The 21663-nt window shown below is 44.9% G+C and overlaps 1 protein-coding gene across 2 annotated transcripts; it reads right to left on the reverse strand.

Annotated features, from left to right (window-relative positions):
• Window positions 1-958: 958 nt before the first annotated feature.
• Window positions 959-21441, reverse strand: LOC147625082 (pentatricopeptide repeat-containing protein At3g16610-like). 2 transcript variants are annotated; one of them, XM_086818338.1, is made up of 4 exons: window positions 21262-21441; window positions 1869-5600; window positions 1581-1726; window positions 959-1456 (listed from the first exon to the last, which is right to left on the reverse strand). In XM_086818338.1, exons 1-2 carry the CDS (start codon window positions 21279-21281, stop codon window positions 2633-2635), a joined length of 2988 nt encoding a protein of 995 aa, XP_086674464.1. In that variant the 5' UTR covers window positions 21282-21441; the 3' UTR covers window positions 959-1456; window positions 1581-1726; window positions 1869-2632. The 2 variants fall into 2 exon arrangements, with proteins under 2 accessions (XP_086674464.1, XP_086674463.1); XM_086818337.1 differs by having other exon boundaries at window positions 1581-1729.
• Between the last annotated feature and the right edge of the window lie 222 nt (window positions 21442-21663).

The following is a 21663-nucleotide window of genomic DNA, read 5'->3' on the forward strand; positions in this document are numbered from 1 at the left end:
CAAGAGAGAGGTCTATGTGATGCTTGAGAGCTTGGGAATGACAGCCCTAAGTTTTGGTAAGCATAGGAGCCTACCCTCACCACTCCTCTACTCGCTTTGCCTACCTGTGATCTCGTGTAATGTAGAGGGACACATTGGTTAGGCCAATATGCCATGGGTAGCCAGCCATGTAAATAGAACCATGGACAATAAGGCCATGTGAACACACTAAGGCCTATATACGTGAACCTAGGCAAGTTTATGTAACTAATCTTGATATTCATAATACAAAGAATAAGCCCCAAGTTCTTGGCCATGGTAGTACTCCCATAGAGTGCATATGTGTCGTACTCCACTTGAGTACATTATTTTACTCTCTCCACCCTCTCTCTTGCATTGGTATTAGAGCTTGGCTTTGATTTGAGTTGGAAAGTTTTTCATGCATTTTTGCAACACCTTGGAAAAAAGGTATGGTTTCTTGAATTTTCTTGAGTTTCTATGGTTTTCTCAACAAAAATAGACCTGCAAAAACGTTTTTCTCATGTGATGGTGATGGTGGAGATAGATTAGTAAATTTTTGCTTCATGTGGCCAGTTATGGAAGGTTTTTGTGTAAATTGGACAATATCACCAAATTTGGCCTAGTTTGGACTAAATTTTGAGCTGTGGACCAAATTTAGGGACCAAATTTAGGGAAAGTGGTAAAGTGGAGCATGAAGAAGGCGAGTAATGGGCATATTCAAGCATGGTGTCTGATGATGAAACCCTAGAAACAGAGAAAACACAATAACCCCTAACCCTAGAGTAGAAAACACAATAAAACCTAACCCTAAAACAACAGAAGTGGGTGGGGGGAGAATACTCCCTTCCCCAACAGGATCGCCAATGAGTTTCAGCCCAGCAAAATTGTTCATAATGTTGATGGTATTCATTATTCACAAAACAGTCCTAACTTCAGAAAAACACGTGCACTGAGTACATTCAGAACACAGGAAAATCACTACATTATTGATCAAGTTGCCATCGATACATAGATGAGCCATTACTGCATATCAATAAGTTACAACTGAATCAACATGCCATTTCCAAGTCTCCGCTGGCAACTACTCGCATGAAACAGTATCATACATAATTTACTACATATAATGACTCTAAATAGGGTACTAAAGTTAATATATATCCCTTACATATCAAGGATTTCTTCCTTTCCCCTTCAGTATCATCAGAGTCCGGGTTTCCTGATCTGAGTTCAGATTCCGGGTTAACACAGGCGAAGGGTAGCATGTGCAAGCAGTGGAATAGGAGTGACAAGGACTGCCGTACCCACACCATTCTACCATATAGCATGTTGGTTTTCTGTTTGTAGATGTTTTGTGGCCCTTCCTCCTTTGGGTCAAGAAATCCATGAGCCAGACGCCTTAAGGAGGATCCAGAGCTTCCAGACAAGGGAGAATGCCCGCCCAAATTAGTCATGCTCTCTTGCACACAAAAACACCAAAATGAATATAAGTCTGCACATGAATTGAAACTCAACAATAAGATGATAATGATGGCAATGATGATGACAAAGTAAAAGGAAAAGGGAAAATTTGAAAAAGCTACCTCTGCTTCTCCTTCATAGAAGTGTCTTGCATTTAGGTGGACTGTGGAGGCACCCATCACTGCCAACACCCTCACTCCCCACAAAGATGATCTGCGCAGCTGTTTGCATTGCATGTGCAGCATCCACCCATGCAGCATGCACAGACCTACTGCATGAATAAGCATGAACCAGCCATGCAATCAGTAGATGGCTAGCAAGGATTTCCTTTTTATTTCAATAGAACAGGTTTTAGAAACCCTCTAGTGAGTTCTCATGCCAGATACTTTACTAGAAGTCTAGCTCAGTACCTGAATTTTAAGTTTGCATGATTGGCCATTAGGAGCTGCGTGACATCAGCAACTTACACCAACCTGATTCCTTCCTATTGCCCCAAGGTTGGGATGCCCCTTGAAGGCTGGAGCTGCCCCTTCGGGCCTGCCCTAGGTCAATGCTTTTCATAACGGCCCTTTCCTCTCTTTTCAGGGCTCAAAGTGGAGCGTTTTAGTGCTAGCCCCACATCCCCTGCTACCTGCAGGTCACTCTTCTTTGTAATGAACATAACCCCTTTTCAGGGCTCAAAGGGGAACTTCATAATAACATATCAGATTGCTTATCTAGGCTACAGATCTATATTGATCCCTTCATGGGTCCATAACCTCCTCACTTCTTTGAATCTGCAAAACTTAGCTTGTGCAGTCAGCCTACAATTTGGCATGCATCTTCAGGTTAAAACTCCTCCAGTTGCTATCCCCTATTGAGTGTTCACGCAAGCAATTCTCAGTCAGTCCCACTGCACTTGCTGACCACAAAGAGATCTGTCCCCTTCTTTTTCCCTCGTTGATGCACGTTGGGCTTTAGTTTCCCATTAGCTCTGATCATTATGGTCCAATTATGGCATTGTCCCCCATGAAATCTTAAGGTGCATGTAGTAGTCCCAATCTTGTCTAACATGCATGGTTCTGTGTTCATCTTACCCCATAGCCAATGGCAACTGGTAGTATCACATGTAATCACTTCCACAAAAAGCCCCACCACTTGCATGTAAAGCAAGCACATGGTAGTTCAGTATAGTTCACATTGCTGGAGTAATGACTTCATCGTCCTTCACCATGTCACCCATCTCATATGCATCCCCCCACGATTGGTCTCCTGCGTATATGTTTGACATTAGTACATATCGTGAAGAGATTTTACCATCAAATTGATTAAGGCTATCAAAGACTCTGCTTCCTATCTCTGCATCCTTGTATTTTGCACAAGAGCCTAGCAAACTCAAAAAGACAGCAGTGTTAGGTTCACAAGGCAATTTTGAAACCAGATCCTCAGCCTTTTCCAAGCTTCCTGCACGACCAAGTAAATCAATCATGCAGACAAAATGTCGTATTCTCCGTGACAGCCCATAGACTTCAGTCATGGAGTTGAAGTACTGGTAGCCCTCCCCCACAAGGCCTACATGACTGCAAGCATATAAGAGACATACAAACGTCACACCATCCGGTCTGATACCTTCTCTTTGCATGTTCTCAAAATAATGGTGAGCTATATCATAGTGCCCATGATCAGCATATCCTCCAATTATTGCATTCCATGACACTACATCCTTCACAGGCAACTCATCAAATGTGGCAAATGCATTTTCTAGGCTTCCACATTTAGCATACATGTCGACTAGAGTGCTTCCTATGGAAGCACTCGACTCCAGACCGCGTTCAATGATGTCCACATGTACAAGCTTTGCATGATGTAGGGCCGCAAGGTTCGAGCATGCTTTCATAACGGACAGAAATGTAACTCTATTTGGCTCTATGCCCTCAAACTGCATCTCATCATACAGTTTCAGAGCCTCCTCACAGTATCCATTGTCTGCATACCCTCCAATCAATGCAGACCAGCACACTACACTGTGTACAGGCAATTCATCAAAGACATTGTGTGCATCCCGCAGGCTGTTGCATTTAGCATACATGTCAACCAGGGAGCTTCCAATAGAGGGATCTAGCTCTAGCCCTTGCTTCATGATAACAGCATGGAGAAGCTTGCCTTGTTCTAATGCAGCTATGATGGAGCATGCCTTAAGTACACACAGGAATGTAACATTGTTTGGCTCTACGCCCTGCCATTGCATGGTCACAAAAAGCTGAAGGGCTTTCTCACCATGCCCATGTTCAGCATAACCTGCAGCTAATGCCGACCATGAGACCACATCTTGCACTGGCATCATATCAAGTACCTTGTGAGCATCCTCAAGGCTGCTGCACTTCACATACATGTCAACCAGAGCATTTCCGACTGTGATATCTTGCTTGTACCCTTGAACCATGACATCAAAGTGGATCAACCTGCCCTGCTCAAGTGCTGCTAATATAGAACAGGCTCTGAGTATGGACAAAGAGGTAATCACACTCGGTTCTATACCTTCTTGTTGCATTTTCTGGAAGAGCGCGAGAGTTTCTGGAAGTAGTCCATAGTCGGCATACCCTGCAATTAATGCATTCCATGATACTATGTTTCTCATGGATAGCCGGTCAAACACTTTACGGGCGTCCTCTACGGACCCACATTTAGCATACATGTCAACTAAAGTGCTTCCAACAAACGGATCTGATTCCAGATTTTGTCTCATGATCTCTACATGGATTAGCTTGCCCTTAACCAATGCTAACACACTAATGCATGCTTTGAGGATGGACAAAAACGTGACTTTGTCTGGCTCCCTGCCCTCTTCTTTCATCGTTTCAAACAAAGTGAATGCTTCATCTCCAAGCTGACACTCAGCATATCCTGCAATGATTGAATTCCATGACACCACGTCAGCTACTTGCAACCTGTCAAACACCTTCCTCGCGTCCCTTACGCTGCCACACTTGGCATATGCATCAACCAGAGTATTTTCTATAAATTTATCCGATTCACCCTGTTGACATATGATGCAACCATGTATCAACTTCACGTGATTGAGGTCTCCTGCAACACCAAATGATTTTAACAAGCACAGCACTGTGGCCTTGTTTGGCTCTAAGCCCTCCTCTTGCATCTTAGCGAACAGAAACATGGCTTTCTCAAAGTCTTCAAGACCAAAATACCCTGCAATAATTGCATTCCATGACACTGCATCTCTTGTTGGCAATCCATCGAACACCTTGCAGGCATCCTTCAGGCTTCCACATTTGGCATACATGTCCACTAGGACGTTTCCAATGATTAAGTTGGCATTCATACTCCGTTTTATAATTTCGGCATGAATTACCTTGCCATGATCAAGAGCTTCAACACAAGCACATGATTTGAGAATGGACACGAATGTGACTTCATTCGCCTCTATACCCTCCTGTTGCATTTTCTCATACAATTGGAGAGCTTCTAAGCCATAACCATGCTGGGCATATCCGGCAGCCATTGCTGACCATACAACCACGTCTTTCTCTGCCAGGTTATTAAACACATGGTATGCATCATCTATGCTGCCACATTTTCCATACATGTCAACGAGGGCACTTCCAACAAACAGGTCTGACCCAAGTTCTTGTTTGATGACATCAGAATGTGTCAGCTTGCCCTGATCTAAAGCTCCTATGATAGCACATGCTTTAAGCACTGCCACCACTGTGTAGGGACTAAGGTCTACACTTGATAATTGCATTTCATTGTATAGCATCAGAGCTTGCTCACCTAAACCATGTTGAGTATGTGCTGAGATTATGGCAGTCCATGTGTAGAAATTTTTCTCGGGTAGAGTATTAAATACATGTAGTGCTTCCATAATGCTCCCACACGAAGCAAACATTCGGATAAGCTGGCATCCCAGCTTGCTATTCGACCAACAGTCCTCTCTAGAAACAATAGCATGCACTTGTCTTCCCACTATCAGATCTTTCTTTCTCATGCAACCTTGCAGAAGACACATAAATATTTCAACAGGTACTGGCGTATCTTGTTTGATGATACAATCCACGGCCTGCATCGCTTCACGTAGCCGTCCATTCTTACAAAGACGGTAGAAACTTTTGATGGGTGAAGAATAATCCTCGATCTCTGGCAAACTACACAGACAAAAAAATGCCATTGTTAATCTTAAATGCACCTACTTTTTATAAATGGATGGTGAGGTCCTTCAAGGCCTTCAAAGATGATTTGGGGAAAGTTTTGACTGATATCGCAGCCCTCTAACTACTGAGCCCTCAACAAAAGATACAGGATAGGCTAGATGGAGGATTACCAAAAATTGAGCACAAAATGAGCAGCTCCTCTTTCTAAAATTAATCAAAACTGATTAATTCTACCTTACTAAGGTAGTCCATTCTAGCAAACTGCCTTCCTAAAATGGGAACAAAAAAGTACCCTTGCGCAATTCAAAATAGGCAACTTTGAATAAATTTTACATACATTTAAATAAAATTAAAATTTAAAACATAAATCCCTAATCATAATTTACAACTTTTTTTGTAGGTGTATATTCATAACCACTGACGTGGCATTTAATTAATACACCTTAGTGCATGAGTTCGCCCACCCCTTCCCTCTCCTCCTCTCCCTCCCTCCCTTTATTCATCAAATGAGCCCTTTGAGGCTTTTTATAGAGAATTGTGAGACCTTAAATAGAAAGGATATGAGTGAATGCATGCAAATAGAAAGCATATGGGTGAATGCATACAAATAGAAAGCATATGGAGGGTTATCGTTTCATTGCCTTAAATAGAAAGGATATGGAGGGTCATCAATTCATTAACTTTTTCAAGCATTAATCATTACATATTAAAATGAAACCATAGAAAAACACTCTTATTCTTGAAAATCTCACATAATATATTTAATGGAGAAAGGAAGAAAAAGACAATATTAATTTTATTGCCAAAGAGATTTTCCAACTTGTTCCATACCTCCCTTGCAATTTTGTCGATTTGATGTGAGGTATCAAATTATCTGCAAGACCCAGGCCAATATGAGCAAGTGCTTTGTCATTGCGGTCCACCCATGCTTTGACATCTTGAGAAGTGATAGCTCCCTGGGACTTCTCATCTGTTCCTTTGACTATGTTCCATAAGCCATCTCTCATGAGGATAAGTCTCACTTTGGTTTGCCATGTTGGGAAATTCTCCCCAGAAAATTTCTGGAAGGCGATGACTGCCCTTGGCAAATCCATGATGAGTTAACGAGTGATGGATCTTCAGATGCATGTCAGAGAGAACTGCAGCCTGCAGAGCTGAGAGAACTTGGTTGATCACAGCAAAGGTGAAAAGGGCATGGAAGAGATGGGCACTCGAATAAGTGAACAAAGGGGGAGCTTGCAAGAAACAGAGTAGCTGGTGCAGATCTGGCCATCAGGAATGAAGAGGGCGCAGCAGGTGTGAACCAACGGGTGCACAAGGCCAGAAGGCGGTGGGAGAGAAGCAAGACAGTCAGGACTGGCCAGGAGCAAGAGCAAGAGAGCAGAGGCTGGACGGTGGGTGATGCGAAACTGCCAGGTTCGGAGACGGGAAACTGGCGAGGGGAGATGCGAAACAAAAAGCCAGGTCGGAGTAGCCAAGGGAGAAAATCACCGTGGAGGAGGAGAAAAATGGGCCTGGCCCAGTAAGGCGTTAAGGGCACCCGGCGCCGCCTGTCGAATGGGTGGCTCAGGGGGGTCCTTGCTCCCCCAGTCCGCCCAGCCGGCTGAGCGGTGGTGCTCAGCTCAGCCCGGCTGGCACCCTATCATGGGGTCCGCTAGGTGGGCGATGGTGGCGGAGGATGGGCGGTGCAGGCTCGGACAACAGATCCAAAGAGCGGCGCGCGAGGTCTGGACAGCAACGGGCTAGTGGCTCTGATACCACTGAAGGCTTGCTGCTGCTACCCTAAGGAGGGTAAAGCTCCATATTGGAGTTCGCTGAGAGAGGAAAAGAAGAAAAAGACTGCTCAATGCTCAGGTGTTTGCGCAACTCAATGAGAATTATATTACTTGATATGATTTGAAGTACACCAAGTGCATGCTTTAATAGGTTGCAAACCTTATCGTTTGACTCACACAAATCACACTCACATATGGGGACATGACACATGGCACACACTTATCTTATCCAAATAAGAGGGTGTTCACAAACATATAGGCACACACACTTACACAAACAAGGGGTGTTCACACCTGTACAACCACATGTAGATGGATACACACATACTAACAAGTATACGAGGTGGACATACGGGACACAAGAGACTCCAAAATACCCAACAATTCAAGGCATGGAAGATTAAGTTACTTATTTAAATGTTTTGGCATGTATGATGTAGGTTGGCCCAGAAAATGTGGTGCAAGACATCACCGACAATGCATCAAATTGCTGACAGATTGGAGAGAGATTCTCTCTCCTTAGTGTGGACACCATGTGTGTCTCATTGCATAGACTTGCTCATGGAGGACATGGGCAAGTTGGAGTGGATGAAGACGATCATGCAGCAAGTCACCTCCATTGTCACCTTTTTCACCTCAAAGGTGAAGGTGCTTGCCATGTTCTGCGCGCATAGCATCCTCGAGCTAAAGAAGCCTTCCACCACACGCTACACATACATGTGGCTTCTCTTGGAGAGGCTGTATGATGTGAAGACACCCCTTCACCACGGAGTGGATGGATTGGGATGAGAGAGAGAGAGATAAGTGACACAAACGACATGCAAAAATTGTGCTTACATGAGGATTTTTTGGACTAAGGTGTGGAGCATTGTCATCGCCATAACCCCCTTCTATAGCGTTTTGCACATGACCGACATGGAGGGCGCTACCTTGGGCCTCTTAGTCCTTTTCTTCATGCAAGAGGCCACCACTAAGTCACACGCTTGTTCTTCCCTCAATGAGGACAAGCGCGCCCATTCTGGAACAGATGTTGTTTTCTCCCGATCATCCAGAGCCATCAGGAGTTGATTATATCCAATGAAGCCGTCCAAGAAAGAATATATTTCATGCCCTAACACAACATCTGACATTGAATCTGTGAATGGAAGTGGAAAAGGATCTTTCTGAGTTGCCGCATTGGACTTCCGATAATCCACACAGATACGGAGCTTTCCATTCTTTTTCGATACAATCACTATCGGCGACAACCAAGTCACCTTATCCATTGGATAAATGAACCCCACTTTCAAAAGTTTATCAATTTCCTCCTTCATCTACTTTGCATAATTAGGGTTCATTCTGTACCGTTGTTGCTTGATTGGAACGGCATCTTCCTTAAGATTGATATGATGCTGATAAAAATGAGGATCAACTCCCTTCATATCTTTATAACTCCAAGCAAATACATCCACATATGATTTTAATAATTGCTGGAGATTCTATTTAAACTCTGCATCAAGCTTACTACTGACCCGGACCATCTTTGGATCCTCCGCATCTCCTAGATTCATGTCTTCCAGCTCATCTGTTGTGACCCGATGGATATGCTTCATGTCTCTCTCATGATTTTCTTCTGCCGCGATGAGAGCTTGAACTTCTTCCAGTACACCCGCATCATCTAAGATAGTGCTCTGGGACGCTGGGGACTTGACCATATCCGGAGTCGAACTATAATGGGAAACAATTTTATCCACATCCACTTCAAAGAGTGATACTAAATCCGGATTTTGGTTAAGGATTTCTTCCTCTGCATCCGCATCAACTCCTTCCAGCCAGTTCAATCCTTCAGCACAAACTAGGCAGACGGATTGTTGTAACATATCGTGGGATGCCACTTAAGTGTACACGGACTTTCTTCTTCCGGTTCAGGATTGTAATCTGATCGGTTGCCCAGTTGTGTTTAATCTTTGCTTGTCTCACTGCCCAACAACATGGGGTAAGATGTAGCAACTTCTTTCATTTTCAACACAATGAAAGCTACTGGGAAATCACATCCTACTATTTGGATTTCGGAGCTTCGGATTAACCCAAGCGGCTTCACTCTTTGTTGATCTACCATTCGGATGAGAAATGGAGCCAGTTCCAATTCTCGCTCTAGGATGCCCAGTTCTCGACGGGTTTTATTCGTGCAGTGTGGATAGGAGATAGAGGTGGATGTGACGACCTATCCATGGTCTTATCGCCTGCCTACATCCGGCCTACAAATCACCTGCCCTCTTCACCAACATTGAGTTGCTAGAGCACCATGATGCCTTCTTGCCTAAGGCATTGCCAGAAGAGTTCCATTGGAAATTCCTGGAGGAGCTCATTTGCTACGACCAGAGGGAGGGAGTTGCACTTGCATCACCACATACTTGGAAAAGGGAGTATCTTGTGAAACCCCTTTTTTAGGGGAGACATTTGGCTACATGCTCAGCCGCCTCCAAAAGGTGGCTTTGAGACTCTTGGCTCAAGATTGCGCTTCGGGTGCATGTGAGAGGAATTGGAGCACCTACTCTCTCATACAAACAAAGCTCCGCAATCGCTTGAGCACACAACATTAGAGCGGCTAGTGTATTGCCGCACTAACTTGTGCATGTTACGTGCCATGCACAAGATGGACTTAACTAGACAGGTATAAGTTACAACTATACTTATAGACTATAGTAACTAGTTCCCCACAAATGACAACTTAAAAGTTAAGTTGTAAAACTTCTAACTTTGTTTTATTTGATAATAACTATGTGTCAATGCGTATTATCACTTGTAGGTCAATGTGGACGAGTTGAAGCTCACAAGCGACTCTCTTAGTGTCCACAAGGAGGTAGACGAGGAGGAGAGATTGTATGCGAAGCCCTATGCAGAGCTCAAGGAGATTGATCAAAGAGTTTCTCGTACTCGTCGTGGGCACGCAACAACTTGGCCTAGTAGCAGAGGACTGCAAGTAGACACTCGCAGATGCACCTTTCGTCCCGGCTCGAGTAGCACAGTGCAAACCTACCATAGTAAACAGGAAACGGGAATGGGGGAACGTTTTGAACCCCCGGAACGGGAATCAAGGAACACCACGTCAACAAACAAAACTAATGGAATTTTGAAACATGTCATTTTAAATGATGAATTTTAAGTAGGACAGGCTAAAACTTTGAAAATTTATGTTATGTATGCATAGTTAAGTGGAACAAATAGAGGAAAAATGGTTTTTTTTATATTTTGCCCTTTTTAAAGGGTTTTTCTGTTTGTTACCTGGGAAACGTTTCAGAACATGGCGGAACGTTTCCCCCTAGCCGTTCCTTGTGGGGGAACATTCCGGAACGTTCCCCCACGTTTCAGAACGTCCAAGATTGGGGAACGCCGTTCCCCCGTTCCCTAGAGGGGAAACGCCGTTCCCCAATAACTATGAAACCTACACATGATAAGGTTCTGGTAGTTCTTCCTCCGCTCCTGCAAATAAGGACGCTCCAATTGCCTTGTCACATGACATTAGAGAGGCCGGGTTTGATGACGAGAGCAGCGAAGGTGACTTCGGATGGGCACTCTTCCAATGGAGATGATCTCTAATTTTAATAGTGATCACTTCTCCATCTAGCCTCCTCCATCTAGATTCTAACCCCAACCCTCTAGCCTCTCTTTTTTGTACACTTCTTCTTGTACTACCTGCGCTTAGAGCACCTCACATTGTATGACTTAGCCTATGTATATTTTCAACTTGGTTTTGATGGAATTTGGGTTTTTGACAACTTGTCTTCTCTTTGAAATTGAAATTACCTAGGTTTGTAAGTTTTTTTTTTTTAAGACCATATTTTATCATACAATAATTTTTTTTTATATCATACCATATTTTCCCGTACGGTATCATATAGTACAAACCGAATCGTATCATACAAAACAACTATGTTCCTTAGAGAGACAAAAGACAACATACATCAACACAACAAAAACCCCAAACGAGATTATTTATCATGTTTTGGGAGACATCCCGGGCAAAGAACCTTTGACTCATACGAAATAGAGAAATTAAAAACCCAATCATAATCTCTCTTTAAAGAAAAAAATTGTCCATCACAGTAGCTGCATGTTCCAATGTTGTGGATGCCTCTCTCTTCTTCAACTTCTACCACCAAGTTTGCATGCACCTTTTCTTGTTCCTTAGGCATCTTCTAGAAGCATCGCTCTTCAGTGTGTCTAAGCTTCTTGAAGAAGTTACATTTGACAGCCCTTTTTCCTTTTCCTTTTATGAACATGGCTTTGTCAAAGTCAAATGTTGTCTTGCTGTTCTTTGAGACATCGATCTTCCTCTATCAAAGCTGCAATCATGTCATCAAAAGAAGTTGTCCTAAGATAAGTTAGGATGTCAGCATATTTTGTCAAATCTTCAATGCTAGACAAAAGGACAACTCTCTTCATCTGGCTTGGCATTTAGGCTACCTAATTGTTGAATGAGAGAGCCTAAATTATTTAAACGTTTCCCTAGATTAATAGTTTCGCTCATTTTTTAGCAAGAGAACCTTTGCTTGGGAAAAACCTTGGAATTGTTAATTTTATTAACAAACAGGTTTTCAAGCTTGTCCCATATCTCTTTTGCAGTTTTGTTGAAGTCTACATAATGAATCACACTATCTGCAACCAAGGTAAGGAGATGTTGAGTTCATGACAGCGATGGCCTTGCTAGCTTGCACCACAAGGCACGACTAAGGCCATCTCTCTGTAGCTTGTAAGCATGAGGCAAGTAGCAAAGACAACAAGCAAGGAGGGATCTCTCTGCCGCTTGTACTAAGCGTAAGGCGGTACGAAGAAGACAAGCAAGCCCTTGGACCTGTAACCATGGCCATGTAGACCCAACACACTCGGAAATGGCCTTTACAAGTGGCCATAATATTGCAGCCTCTTGGTGTAAAAGCCATTTAGCCTTTTTTGAGTGTGTTGGTGACAACTCCACTTTGAACACCATGTAGACTTTGAAGGAATGATTAGCTTAATAGCAACCTAGCCTATGTATGGTAATGCTTTTGAAAAAAATCACTAAAAAATTTGTCACAATTACTAATAATTATTGCTTGTTATATCCTGTTGGATATTCAGAGCTTCAATGTGTGAACACTCCCTACCAGTGTGTGTGTGAACACCTCTTAAAGGTGAATGTGTGCAAGTGTGTGTGAACAAGGGCTTACAGTAGCCACTTAAGTGTTTGTGTGTGTAAGCAATGATGTGTGCCACTACCCCAGTGAGAGTAGAGTGTTGAGAAATGTATGGCATTAAGCATTGTACCTTGTGAACTTCAAATCAATCAATACAAGCATCACATTGTATTGTGCAATCATCTGATTTCAATTTGTTACATCACACTTCCTCTCTCTGTTCTACACATACACCATGATTGTTCATCATCCTCCATAGTGCTGTTGTGTTAACCCTAAAACACCACAAATGGTATCAAAGCTAGTTGTCCACCGCTTGAAAGCGCCGCTACCGCCAACTTTTTCGGGCAACGCTAGTGTTGGGTGCACCACCTCAGCCCGACCCCCGGTGGCGCCGCCATCTTCGTCGGCTTTTCCGAGCGGCGCGAGTGTCTAGAGGACCACTGATGTTTTTTGTCCTCGATCGCCAATGCTCCACCGACGCCACCGCCGTGCTGCTTTGCCGTCAACTGCCACCTATCCGCTTGGTCTACCCCACTCGCCTGCTGCTGCTGCCACCGCCAATGCTTTGAGCAAAGCCGCCTTCTGATGCCCCTCTTCGTGACCTACTCGTCCTTCCTCTAGAGCCGAACTTCAGTGCCTATTACTTACTTTCCTTCTTAGCCTCTACATATACCATGGATCCTAAGAGAAACAATGTTGTTTTCGAAAAGTTCTCTGGACCTAACTTCCCTACCTAGGAGAAAAAGATTCGTCTATTTCTCATGCATGATGGTGTTTGGAACGTGATCACTGGCACTAAGGAAAAGCATGAAGGCATTCAAAGTGCAGTTTAGCAAGACAAAAATGACAAGGCACTGACACAGACTGCCCTTGGTCAAAGAGGCTCACCAACAGGCCTTGATATAGCGGCCTACTGGTGAGCCTCTTTGTCTCTTTTTTTTGTATTTGAATGTTTATCTTCACACTTCTCATGCTTGCTGTCAGCTTCACGCATGCTAGCTGGAACCTTGCAATGTTGCAGCACGTGTTATGACCAACCTTGAAGGAACTTGTTGCCTTCAGCTTGAAGCATGCTATGCATGCTTAGTTGTCACCTTGTAGGGTCTGGATTATTATTTTCAAGAGGGATATATGTTGCCACCTTGAACGCTAGCCCCCCCCATCACAAGCACCAGCTCTCGAACGTCGTGCCAAGCTTCCCTACTACGAGTGCCACATCAGTCTCCTCCCAGACCACAGCTGCCAGCCTTGCTCCTGAGCTGCCACACATCTCCCAAGCCTCAAAATGCAACAACTCACCAGTGGCCTCTCAGCCCTAGTGCCACCTAGGCACTCCCTATTATAATTGTTTCTTGGTTTGAAAGGGGATGAGTGAGAGGACTATAGCTTAGGCTAAAAACGTTGAACATCATAAAGCCACTCAAAAGGGGGACACTGCAGGGACATATTGAATCAATAGCAGGTCAATACTAACACTGTGATTTGATGCCTTTTTTTTCTAGCTTTTAACTGCTTTGAATAGAAAGCCAAATTCTCTTTCAATTTGCTTGCTTCAAATAGAAAGCTAATGCCTCTTGTTGGAGTAATAGAAGCCTCTTGAATTTTGCGGGATAGATGCACATTTTGCTACCAATGTAACCTTCTTGTAGAGAATGGATGTGGTTCTAGTGTATCTCAACAAAGTGATGAGCTTGCCTTCATCAAAACAAAAGCAACTCTAGCATCTTGGATGACCCTTTTCCCAAAAATTATGCCAAAATTATAAGGTAAGGGTGCCTTATCAGCATAGCATTAAATGCCCTTTTGGGGTTCAATTCTTTGAGATTTGGCGCCATGTATGCTTGCAATATGCGGCCATTATAAGCAGGACCTTGGATGGGTCGGCAGTGATAGAGTGTAATCATGCTAAAATTAATGCCATATTGCTAGCCTCACTTGATTCAAAATGTTAATTTTAGACGAGCTGCTCGATTTTTCAATTCGCTCAATTCCACTCGCTTGATCTTTCGCCTGCCTCGGCTAGATGACATGTGCATCACATCTGTGAGTGCCACATTCGACATCGGCTCCCCCATCACATCTGTGAGTGCCACATTCGACATCGGCTCCCCTCCCCCCCCTACTGCAGATACCTCTAGCGTGATAGTTGGAGCCCACTATATCCATACAGCTGGGCCAGAGTGGAGTGTGATAGTTGGAGCCCAGTATATACATATAGCTGGGTCAAAGCGGAGTGGGCCCACATGGAGCACAGGATCGGTGAGCACCTTGAGGCTTGGACGTCTATGCACCAGGACAGACTGTGACTACTCGCCGTCCAAACCCTCGCCCAAGTCACACAGGGTAGAGGGCAGCTGAGACAAATCTGACCCCACCAGACCCCTTTTATTCGCATGGTCTCTTGGAACATTCAAGGATTGGGTGGCCCGCAATGCCGCTCTAGGCAGGGAGTCCTTCGCAAGGAGCTACAGAGAGCCTTAGTGGGAGGCTCTATCGACATTATCTTTCTTGAGGAGCATCACTTGTCAGAGCTGCTCATACCCGCACATGCAGGAAGGTTTTGCAGGGCAGGAGCCACACTTTTTGGTCACCTGCCCGTCTTCTGCTCGTCTGGGGGCCACGGTGGAGTATATATCTCGCTTCTTCTGGTGGTGGTAGTGGACTCCGGCACCATAGTCCCCACGAGGGCACAGTGGGTGATTATCAAGCTTGGGGAGGACAGGGTGGGCCTCCTCAACATTTACGCCCCTAACTCCATGGCAGGTTGACGGACTTCTGGAGCATCTGGCAGGAGGAGCACAGACCCCAACCTCTCCCGTTCGATGTTGATGAGAGGGCTTAGGGACAAGGCGGTTTGATGTGTATTTTAGCCAGCACTTCCTTTTCGGATGATTCGCCCGTCATCCGCTTTCTAGAGGAGACAGGATAATCAGCAAAGCCTCCGCATACCCGAGAGCTTGATCCAAGACCCGGAGATCTGCAGGAAGATTGAGGAGCTATGGGAGAGCTTGGTATTCCATGAGAGGAGAGTGGCAGCGACTCTAGATACTGGGCTTAGCAAGATCAGTGCCATGCTCCAGCAGGTAGCTTAGACCAGATTAGCAGAGTTTAGAGAGCAGGAGAGGGGTCTTTTGCCAGAGCCTAGCCTCCCTTCAGTGCCTGCAGGAGTGCACACCAAACAGCCCTTGGATTGAGGCTCAGATGGCCACAGCCTGCACTAAGATTAGTTAGGAGAGGAGAGCGGAGTACAGATTCCATGTCCGGGCATCTTTCTGGACTCAGGTCAGTGATAAAGGCACGGGATTTCTTTGAGATGACAAACGCCTCACCACCAGAGGGGAGAGAGAATGTCTGGCAGCATATTCGTGAGGTGGTCCCACTGGCAATCTGGAGTATCTTGATGACACCCTTCTCTTCCGAGGAGATTGCAGACGCTTTGCACACGCTCCCTAGGGGCAAGTATCCAGGCGAGGATGGGCTTCCAGTTCCCCTGTTTCTTCATCACTGCTGGGAGCTCATGGAGGGCGGCTTCCAAGTGGCCTTCAATGAGATGCTAGAGAGACTGGCGGATGGCTTGATTCACTTGATCCCCAAGGAGGGAGGCAACAAGTTGCGATTCGCCAGTGGAGACCTATCACCCTCTTGGGGACAGCCTACAAAATCCTAGCCAAAAACATCAACCATCAAGCCCCACCTCCAGATCTGATCCATGGCACGCAGACTAGTTTCATCCAGGATAGGAGCATCCTGGATAACATCTTCACCTTCTGGGAGGTGACCGCCAAGGCCCATTTACATCACCAGGACTGAGCGGTTCTCCTAGATTTCGAGAAAGCCTATGACAGGGTGGATTGGGGCTTCCTGAGGGGACTGTGCAGGATGGGTTTCTCTGCCACTTGGGTCCGAGGTGTCCCCACCCTCTACTCAGCCTCTCACAGCCACGTCCTTTTCCTTATCTTGGTTTCCAGGTTGGGATGGCATCACCCCAGTGCAGCAGCTTGCGCCCCTTCTCAATATTCAGAAGAAGCTTCTTTACTGGAGTATGACCATGCTCTCACTCGTTGGTCGAGTAGTGGTGGTGAACCAGGTCCTTCTCGCCACCATGTGGTACATCACCACCTGCTGGGCCTTCTCCGAGGCATGTATTGGTTAGGTACAACTTGATCCACAACTTCCTTTGGGCATGCAATGATGGCAGACCGTCACGGGCCAAGGTGGCATGGAGAGTCATCATCCACCCTCACCACAGAGGTGGCTTGAGCATTATTGATCCTTCAATGTAGAGCAGACCCTTGCTGGGCAAGTTGATCATCAGTTGGTAGCCTCTTTCAAGCTGGGACCACATTCGTTCTGCTCTTCACCAGTCTCCCCTAGTCCTAGACCAACAGAGCCTTCCACAGCAAATCCTGCGGCGGCGGCCTAGATGGACTGTGTACTCAAAGAAGGGGATGTCATGGACATCCTACGAGACAAAGGGATCGTGCCATTGCCACTCACGAGGATCCCACTGTAATCTTCCATGGCCGGAAGATGTCCCACAATTGCTTCCAAAAATCAGCAAGGAAGCGCATGGGGATGCCCTGTGTTTGCCAGCGTGTTGCTGCCACCAACATACTATCAACCTCTAGCATCTAAATCCTACGGCGACCCAGACGGACTGTGTACTCAAAGAAGGGGATGTTGGGGGCGTCCTCGGGGATGAAGGGATCGTGCCACTGCCACTCATCACCAGGATCCTAGTGTAGATGCATCACTGGCCGGCCCTCCCATAACCATTACAAGATCTCTCTTTGGTCACTTTGGCCAGAGGTGGGTCGGCGTGCAATCGGTGGTCATGAAACCCAATCACTCTCACCCTTTGTAAAATGCAGTTGTTGAGGTCTTTTGTTGAGGGGGGATTGGTTCAATTTGCCCTGTGGTCCTATAGAGAAAGTCATGAGGGTGCCTACATCTGCACCATGGACTTCCATCGGGATATCATGTCTGGTAAAAACCTCTACCCACTCAAAGGGAGGCGGGTTTTGGATGAGTGCGAGCCACTCAGGAGGGATGGAGGAGTCGATGTTGAGGTTGAGTGTCTCTGCCTCGGATCTCGACTAGGCTCCTCTCCTGCAAAAAGGTGAACCACTTTCCAAAAGACTAGGCCAGTCCCTTGCTCAATGCGCCCCATGAGACATAGGACGGGAGCCAAGCATGTGGCCACTAGGAAGCGTAATCAAGGGGTTCCAAACCAGTAAGGTTGATAGTATGTTAGCGGCAACAACACATTGGCAGGGAGGGCATCCCCACACACTTCCTCAGTGATTTTTGGAAGCAGTTGTGGGGCATCTTTCGCCCACGGAAGATCTCTCTTTTCCTTTATCAGATAGCACACAGGAGCTTGGCAGTGGGCACTTGGCTAGCAATTGGAGATCAGCCAGCTCTCTGTTCTAGACGTGGACACCCTCAGAGTCACAGGCATTGCAAGCATTGCCTTTGGGATTGTCCCAAGGCACAGCTCTAGGCAAGATCACAAACATTTGGAGAGCATGACCAAGCTGTGGATTCAGTAAGACATCTTTTATATGCATAGTAGGTTGGCATGCATAAACCAGATATAAATCTAGATCCAAGAACGATGGTAAATGTAGAACATTATGCCTATATGCTAGGATTTTCCAGTGACATAAAGAAGAGTGCGGCGGAATCACAAATACAACAAGCACAAGAGTCCTAATCTACTGCTTTGTATTATGTATAAGAAAGAGGTAATACAATTGAAATTCAAGTACAAGATGTGGCTGAGAAAAAAGACCTCAAATCACAGCCCTATGACCTATTGTACACTCCAAGCTAGCACTTTGCCTATAGAGAAATGCTCTATGAAGTCCAACATTGAGGAAAGGAGATGAATATGCCAATTTGGCTACCCACGTATATATATGCACCAATGCTCCTAGTCAGCCAGTAGTATTGATATCGGCCACCTGTACTAAAATGTCACCACCACCATGTGTCACCTGTGCTGTCTGACTCTGCTTGTCGGTTGCTACCTGATGTTGTGCCCTACATACTCATAGTAGGTGCATCACAATAAATATAGCATGTCTAATAATATACAGCAGATTAGGGTTACATCTCTTGTCTTCTGAGTGTTTGCAAGTTAAGTAGGATTAGCATTCATCTCTCTTGCTTAGCATTAATCATGATTCTGCAATGCATGTAAAGTGGTATCAAAGCATTGGTCAGCCCTTAGGTAGAGTTTGTGCATGTTGAAATAAGGTTGCTAAAATTAGGGTTTGCATTTAAGGTTTGCAAGCCAAAATTAGGGTTTCCTTGTTTTGCATTAGTTCAGCCTTTGCATCACCGTTTTCAGCCTTGCTTCAGTATGCATAGCAAATTATGGTTTGCATTTTTGCAATTTCAGCCCATTTTTTCGTGTAGCATATTTTGCATATAGACTAGGATCAGCAAAAGTCTTCACCTAGGTCTAACCCAAGTAGAAAATGGCTTCTTTTGGATACTCCCTCGACAAGAACCTTATCTTGACGAACTGCCATCTGGGAGAGCCCCAGTTCGACCCCCCTCAAGAAGGGCAAAAAATTCATCCATCCAACATCCCCCTCATTTCAAGGGAGGAGAGCAGCCCCAGATCACTAGAGACCCAAGCTCTGATACTATCTCGGAAGACGCTTGACAACCACCTTAACAGCATTGCTAGCAGCATTCTGGACAGCCAACCACCAGGAGGTGCTGAACTCTACAAGCTCGGGAAGGTCCAGTATTGCTGGCTGAGACCCCACCTCCGCTGCCAGTCTCCCCTTCCTCAAAAAACTCGCCCTCCAAGAGTAACATGACTCCTCTTTGTGGCCCCTATATGATCCATCCGCACACCATGTGAGAAAAATCCAAGCGAGTTAACACCCCTTGGACCCCCCTCAAGCAGGGCAAGAAATGCACACATCCCGCATTGTAGAAGCCAATGACAAGGACTTACTTAGAATATTGTGACAAGGTCATTCTTAACGATTTTTGCCCAGGTTTGCTAAAATGAAAACTGCCAATATATTAGTAGGTTACTGGCAGGTGCACACAATCAAGGGATTCTCAAAAGAGATACGTAGGGCTATTGGGGTGAAACAGGGGTGCCCATTCTCCCCTATGTTGTTTGGATTCTACATAAATGGACTAGCTAATTTTGTTGATACTTTTGGGGGACTAGAACTACACAAGCACAGATATTGGTTTCTGTCCCTTTTTATGTGAATGTATTACTTTTATCACACTCTCCACACATGCCACAACACCGTCCAAAGTTTTCCCAGAACAGACACCTCAAACTTAACCTTGATAAGACCAAGGTTATATCTTTCACACTACCGTAAGTTACTTCACAAATCATCATTGATGGAGAGCTAGTGGAGATTGTAAGAGCACACACAAAGTTGGGAATGGTTTTCTCACACCAAAAATGTACACCACTGTGGTGAGAGGTTTTGCATCATAGGCCTGCCTTGAGTGACAATATTTTCAAGCCCATTTCAACAGGCTCAAACCAAGGCACTCATTTTTCAGACAAGCCCATTTTCAACAGGCTCAAATCAAGGCACTCATTTGTCAAGCAAGCCCATTTTCAACAGGCTCAAACCAAGGCACTAATTTGTCAGAGACAAGACCATTTTCAATGGGCTCAAACCAAGGCACTCATTTGTCAGACAAGCAGCCATGTATTCTGCACCCTATTGGGCTATTGACCTCCCTAAGGTAGAGTGTATCCAAATATAGAGACAAAATATGATGCTACCACACCTTATTTGCAGTAAACACTCCATCCCCCGTCACATTTTCTTAGCAGAGTTTGCGGCTCACCCATTGCACATAGATGCATCATTTCAGCTGATTATTTATATTTATTAAATGGGAGAGAACAGTTGAAAGCACGTACCGATTTATCTGGCTACTCGGTGACACCGAGTGTCGGTCTGCACAAACACACATTGGATGATATCTCATGAACTTTACCCACCTTTGCAATATAGCCAATCACAAAGAGCTATAGTGACCAAACAAAAGCGAAGAAATACAATTATCAGAGATGGCCACAGAACATCCATAGGTCATGGTTTCAACCTCACAGGCATTGGGTTTACTTACCACATGGCAGAAACCCCCAAGACCACCTAATTAGAGCTTAAATAAGGCACAATCACAAGGAAATGGCCTGAAGACATCTCCAAGCCTTGCAGCATGTTGTGAACCCACTTTGTAGATCCATAGACTGAGCTTGCAGCTTGAAAGAGGAACGAACATACGGCTCAAACCCACTAGTACTTCACAGTGCAAATTTTCATTTCTTTACTGCAATAGCAATTAGGAGATGCCCTATGCATCTCCTATTACAGATTGTATATTTGGGCGATCCATAACACGTATCCTACCCAAGGTTCAAGTCCCATTCCTGCGCTTTGATGCCATCCAATGGATCATATGTGGCCCATCGGCTTGGCAATGACATTAGCCACATCATCATCATCATGATCCTCTCTCTCTCTCTCTCTCTCTCTCTCTCTCTCTCTCTCCATAGATGATTATATGTATACACACGCATATCTGTAACTACATGTGCGCAGACCACCTGATGGCCATGTTGAGGCATAATAGAATTCAACAACAGTCCACAGAGAAAGCTTGGCACTGGAAATGCAAAGAAGCAAAATGCATGAAACATAAATTAAATGGTACCTCGGCAATCTGTTTAGCATGGTGCTGCGAGGAGCCCAGAGACGTGCAAGCCATGTGCAGCTCCCAGGGAGACTGTTAGCTGCATTTCAGACGTAGAAACATGAAATCACTGCTTAGAAGTGTTAATATGCAAGACTTATACTAATAATATGCTTAGACGCCCCTCACACCTTACTTTTAACATGTACACACGTGTTGTGTTTGCGTATAATTATATATATATATATTATATATGTGTATGTATGTATTAATATATATGTGTGTGTATGTATGTATGTATTGCACGTGCACACGCTTTGCTTTTAACATGAGTGGGAAAAACATTAGGCAAAGAAGCGAGTTCACGAGTTTGCACCGAATCCTAAGATATAAACTCACGATTGCTCCTTTAACCACATCTTT

Source organism: Cibotium barometz, chromosome 24 (genome assembly GCF_041138505.1).
Source record: "Cibotium barometz isolate CiBa-2024 chromosome 24, ASM4113850v1, whole genome shotgun sequence".
NCBI classification, from domain to species: Eukaryota; Viridiplantae; Streptophyta; class Polypodiopsida; order Cyatheales; family Cibotiaceae; genus Cibotium; species Cibotium barometz.

What these genes read in the sequence shown, in the direction of transcription:
- LOC147625082 (XM_086818338.1), bottom strand. Translation starts at nt 21,281, where the DNA reads ATGCTAAACAGATTGCCGAG. An exon ending in ATGCTAAACAGATTGCCGAG is followed by an intron (nt 5,601 to 21,261) that starts GTACCATTTAAT and finishes TTGTCTGTGTAG; the next exon opens with TTTGCCAGAGATCGAGGATT.